Raw genomic sequence first — 6,245 nt, forward strand, 5'->3', positions numbered from 1 at the left:
AAATCGCAACCTCTTACAATAGCTTTGTATTTATTTATTTACCTTCAAAAAAAAAAATACTCATTAGATTTCAAACCTTTTAAAAAAGTATAACATGATCTCATATCTAATTAATAATTTGTACCAATTCATTTACCATATTACAAATTGCCAATATCTTCATCATACGTAACAATCATCTCTTCAATCTATTGATATTGCTCATTTAGAAAAATAATATAATCGCAAGGATCTTTTAATTGTATGAGAATGTCTAGAAGGTTGCACATGTTATACATGTTCAACTTTTATCAATAGACTGACACTTCAAATTCTACTTGCACTCTCACTTTCTCTATGTGAGAATGAAACGGACCAATTTATTATAATAGGCACAAGTATACAGGAAGATTTATATATTTAAACTGTTCATCAATCTAATAACTTCACATTTTAAAAGCTTAAAAGATTCTTATGTCAGAACCAAGATAATAGAACCATTGACAACTTACAAAGTAACAACAAATAGCTATAGGTCCCATTTTGATTTCAAAAATATATCATAAAATTTTTTTTACTTCTGTACAATCCCAAACTCAAAAGTTATTCTAACTAAATTTTATATTAGTTCGTAATTCAAAAGTGTTTTAAAAATATTTTTAACTTAGTAACCATATGTAAAGTATACACAAGTATACATAGCAATATTTTATCACAAAAACTTGTATAATTTAAATATATTAACATACACCTCATCATTTTATTGGAGTCCAATTACGACACTCAAGTACTCAACTTTCTTTCGAAGTTACAAGCATGATATGTTTAAATTGATTCCACAATTTTATAAAAAAAAATTAATAAGAGGTTATGCATATTAACCAAAATTATCATGTTCACTATAATATCGATTTTCAATTAATAATTTTAAAATCTTTATCAGTGTGTTTTTCAACATAAATGAGATTAGACAAATGCATAACATCAATACTCATTTATGAAATTAATAAAATAATTTTTTCCACACACCTTATGATAAATGAAAATCTATTTCAATTATTATTATTTTTATTTTATTTATTACCAAAATTAAAAATAATTACAATGCTTATTTTGTTGACATTAAAATTGAATTGTATCTCATGGATAATATAAAAATAACATTCTTTAAAATAAGATCAGTACTAAACTATAACTTAAATAACTTGACCATAAAATAAAATTTTGATTAACACAAGCATTTTTTTTAAAGCAGTTTAAAAATAAATAAGGAGATTCCAAAGGTGGGAAGAGCGTCATAACTCACAAAAAATTCTAAAGATTTTTTCTTACTTGAGTTAATAACATATAAAGAGATTTGCGGAATATTCTGAAAAGGAAAACATAAAATACTGAAGAGAGATAACGATTTGTAAAAGTCGAATGTATTATATAGAGCATTGTAGAGTATAATTTAGATTTTCTTATAAGAATCACCTAGTGAATATTTTAAAACTCTACTTTCTTAAATAGTTAACATTGAATAAAATTTCAATCTTTCACACTATATTGAGGTCTTAATATAAATGGTTAAGAAGACACATTCTCGAGTATGTCAATATCTAAATCAGTTAGTCTTAAAGCTAACTCAATATCTTTTAACCGATTCATAATCAAAACTTTAATGGAGTAAATTTGATTTTTATAAAAATGTCTCCCTTCATTGCTTTCAATTCAATATAATATCATTCAATTATATATAGACAATAATAATCTCATAATCACAATTAATATTCTCAAATATTTAAAATATGTCACTCTTAAACTAAATATATAGAAAGCATGTTCACAACTCCAACTTTCAATTATACATAGGCAATTAGTATAATCTCACAAGAATATGCTGCGAATAAACTTTAGCAATATTCTCAGATGTGCCAAAATGTATCACTAGATAAACACCTTTGGGTTGAATATATAGAATACAATCAACATCTTTAAACTTCAATATAATCTTAAATAATTATACATGGGCAATAATTATAATCTCACAACAATGGGCTGCAAATAAACTTTAACAATCTTGTTAGATGTTTCAGAATATATCATCATATAAATACCTTTGGGCTAAATATATAAGACACATTCTAACACCTATAAATAAGTCAACTAGCAAGAACGATTTATCAAGAAATTATCTCCATTGGGTAGATAAATTCTTTCAAAAACAATAAAATTTCCCTTACTAGCGGCTCACACTACCTCTAAAATTAATACACTCAATTAACCCCCTTTGGGTAGGTAATTGAGTGATATAGTATTAGAAGAGCTTCCCAGAATCCTTATTGGTAAATCACTTTAAATCTCAATATGTTAACCACTTCGGCAGTATCACCCATATTGATTCAAAAATCTTCAAACTGAGACTAGAAAAATAAATATTTGTCCACCTTTAAAACTTTATTTATTTATTAACAATAATGCAATCTGTAACCCATCAAAGCATATATAATATCATATTACGAATCACTACTAAACAATTACTCAAAAATAATAGCTCACGGCCAACCAAAATTCGCATATGAATTTACAAAAAATACACCAAAGTGATATACATGATATAGAACTCTGAAACAATCTTAATGTTTATGTAAAAGTCATAAAAACGAATATGTTTCATATGTTTTGCAAATATTTGATTAGGTAAGATTTGAAATATATATATATATATATATATCAATACAGATTCAATATACACACGTCCATACTTCACAATTTTCGTAAAACTACCAGATCTAAATTACTTTTTTTACTTTTATTTTATATAATACAATTGGAAGCAAATTATCAATACTCAAACAGTACGTACTCGTTACATTGAAAAAGTTTGCTTGAAATTACTAAAGCACAATTTTGAGATGCAAAAACATCATTCAGTAAAAGAAATATTAATTTATTCCTTATCATTATATAAAATAATTTTACTGAAATAATCTGCCATGATTTTGATTCTAGTATAAACTTGCTCTGATACCACATGCAAGATTATAGGATCTATATACTAGAAATCAAAACACTATGAATAAAAGTAACGACTAAAATATAAACTCAGATACATACCGTTTGATTCCGTTATTGTCTTGAGTTTTGCTTCTTTGAAAGAATATGGCATTCATAATTGGAAAACCTTAGCACCAGCTCTTCCCCTCCTTCTCCTAATCTTTTTGTTGTCTTTTCAATGGAGCTGACAACCCTTTGATCTACATATATATAGATATATGTAAACCCTAATAAGGATAGGAGAGGGGACTGGGCCTAAATAAAACAATTACTGGGTCCTCTCATTAAGGAACCCAAATAACTTAAAACAGGCCTTACACCTCCATATCACATATCCACATATAAAATAATATATACACTAAAATGACAATGGCCCAAACTTTATGAATCACAATAATAATTTTGGGCTCATAGTAATCAATCTATCTAAATCACGTTCAACCCGTTTTTCACAAACCAAACAAAATATAGTCAATGATAGCCTAATTAAGAATAAATTCTTACAATAATAACTTTTTAACTTTAGCTAAAATATTTAGTCTCCAAACGAGACCTTAATTGGATGTACTTCATCAAGTTAATAGGTATGACTTACTATGGCTTATTTTGGCAACTAAGATAAAAGTCAGTACATTGATTTATTTAGATCACATTAATTTTCTATTTTTGTTTTGTACATTAAAAAAAAAAGAGTCAACTTGCTTGTTTTCATTTTTCAAAAAACACTTTTCAGAAAATTCTACTTTATTATTTTTCGTGTTTTTTTTGTTTTTACTGAATTTTTTTAATATTTTAAGCAATTTTTTTTTTTACTTTGTAGACACACCTAACATAAATATACCTAAAAAGTAAAAAAATTGTAAAAAAAATCTTTTAAAAATTCACTAAATACCAAAAATATAAAAAAAAATACAAGAATTCAGTGCATTTTTTTATTTTTATTTTTATGGATTTATTAATTTTTAAAAATATTTTTTCACAAATTTTTTACTTTTTAGATACATCTAAGTAAGGTGCATCTAAAAAAGTAAAAAAAATGTTTAAAATTTTAAAAATATTCACTAAAAACAAAAAAATACGAAAACCAAAAAACTTAATTTTCAAAAAACTTAATTCAGAAAACTCAAACCATTGTTTTTGTTTTGTTTTATTTTTTTTTTTTAATTCCCAAAACAAGCCTATGTAATTGTGCACTATGCTTACTTTATAGGAAGGGGACACATACTTAGGTCCCGTTTGGCAACTATATGTTTTAGTTAAAAAGTCAAAAAGTCATTATAAATTGTCACACTACTCTCTTTATTTTTCTGCACATCTTTTCGTAAAAATTCAAAAATTTATTAAAATAACTTGTTCCCAAACGAGATGAACAAATGAAAAATAATTATATGATGCTATATAGTTAAAATGGCACACTATAGGAGATATATGCCTGGCTTAGGCCTCGTTTGACAAGTGCTTATTTTAGTCTAAAAGTCAAAAAGTTACTAAAAAAATCAAAAAAACTTATAATCTATACCAAAAAGTCAAAGATTTCATTTTCTTTCTATTTTTTGCACATCTTTTCGTAAAAAATCAAAAATTTATTCCAAACATGCTACTTTTTTTTCTCACACTCATGTGAGATATTTGGTCATTCATTTGGTAGAAAATTTGGGACTTATAGCATTTTCCAATTTTTATATAGTGAGTGGGCTGAATTTGATTGGCTAATGAGCAATAAAAACTTGTATTGGAGCATCTCTAATGTTAATAGGTATTTTACCTATCTAAACATTATTATATAGTATACATTTTATTTTGTCTATCAATTATTTTATGTTTCTATTCCAACTATACTCTTAGCTATTCATCCAAATATTATTAACTTTATAGAATGTCACACCAGTAATAAAAATAGAGAGAAGTGATCTTAATGATTAAATACATTTTGCCTAACTTTTGAAGGCTAGCTAAATGTAACTAGTGAATGTGAGTTGAGCTAAAATGCCTAATCATATGCCAAGTGTATTGGAGTTAAAAAAAAAGTGAGATATATTGGGTATTTTGAGTAACAAGCATTATATACCTACTGAGTTAGAGATGCTTTAACATGGATATTATTAATGTATATAGGTATAAATTTTGTAGTTATACTCTTCTCTTATGGCTCTTGTCAACCATAATATGGGTGGGTGTGGTGACATTAAATCGAAAACTAAATAGAGGGATTCGATTTTAATAGATGGATTTATTATTCAATAGGTCATATGATGGTTATTTATATTTTTTATCAACCACTATTAAAAAATGTCAATAATTGTTAATTTTCAGTGACAGTTTGAAAATTTTGTTGTAAAAAAGTCACTAATTATAAGTTCTAATGGATGCTTCCACTGATCTTGCGGCTTTTTGGTTAGTGTTTTAAAATTTGGAGTTGATTAAAGTGTAAATTATATGACCCTTCTATATGTCATTCATTCTTGCATTTATACTTATCCACGTTTAATCTAGCATCTGATCTGCATGATTTATATAATGCATCTCTCCATGTTTCTTCCTATAAAGATATAAATTATATGAGATCTGAGCGAAGAAGCTGAAGACAAGCTAAAGAAAAGTTGAAAAACTCTCTCGAAGGCAGATCTCTCTCGAAGGTAGATCTGAGCGATCTTGATCTGGTAACAGAGATTAACGAGATGGAATGAGGAGGGTGGAAACCCGTGGTTAGGAGAAGATTCGCGGGATATTAGTAAGCTAGAGTAAGAGGTCCAGGAATGTTCACCGTTTTTGTGGATAATCTACCAGAATCGATAGAACCAAGAGATTTGTTCAATCTATTTGCCAACTATGGAGTGGTGAAGGATGTTTATATTTCAAAGAAGAGAAAAAAAATTTTGGGTACAAGATTTGGGTTTGTGAGGTATGATTGTCAGGTTGCAGCAAGCATGGCAGTTCAAAAAGCTGAAGGGTTATGGTGTGATAATAAGGCACTGAAGGTACGATTAGCGGCGTATGGAAGTCAAGATCATAATTCGAAGATACAGGAACCAAGAAAGGTGAATACCAATCCTACCAACAGAGGGTGCATTGGCAACCAGCAGAGGGGGAAAAAGGCTAGAGATCTTATGTGGATACAGTATGAGGGTTAAATAAAGATGTCAACAGGCTTTCTGTTCAAGATGAAGAGACTGGTAATGGCTGGCTCTACGAGAGTTTAGTAGTACAGTTAAAAACATTCTTTACTT

General features: G+C 27.5%; 1 protein-coding gene across 1 annotated transcript; it reads left to right on the plus strand.

Annotated features, from left to right (window-relative positions):
* The first annotated feature begins 5,774 nt into the window (after positions 1-5,774).
* Positions 5,775-6,149, plus strand: LOC145799253 (serine/arginine-rich splicing factor SC35-like). Its single transcript, XM_082888798.1, has one exon. It carries the CDS (start codon positions 5,775-5,777, stop codon positions 6,147-6,149), a length of 375 nt encoding a protein of 124 aa, XP_082744924.1.
* The last annotated feature ends 96 nt before the right edge of the window (positions 6,150-6,245 follow it).

This window comes from Camellia sinensis, chromosome 9 (assembly GCF_055761805.1).
Source record: "Camellia sinensis isolate YWXY chromosome 9, ASM5576180v1, whole genome shotgun sequence".
NCBI lineage: Eukaryota > Viridiplantae > Streptophyta > Magnoliopsida > Ericales > Theaceae > Camellia > Camellia sinensis.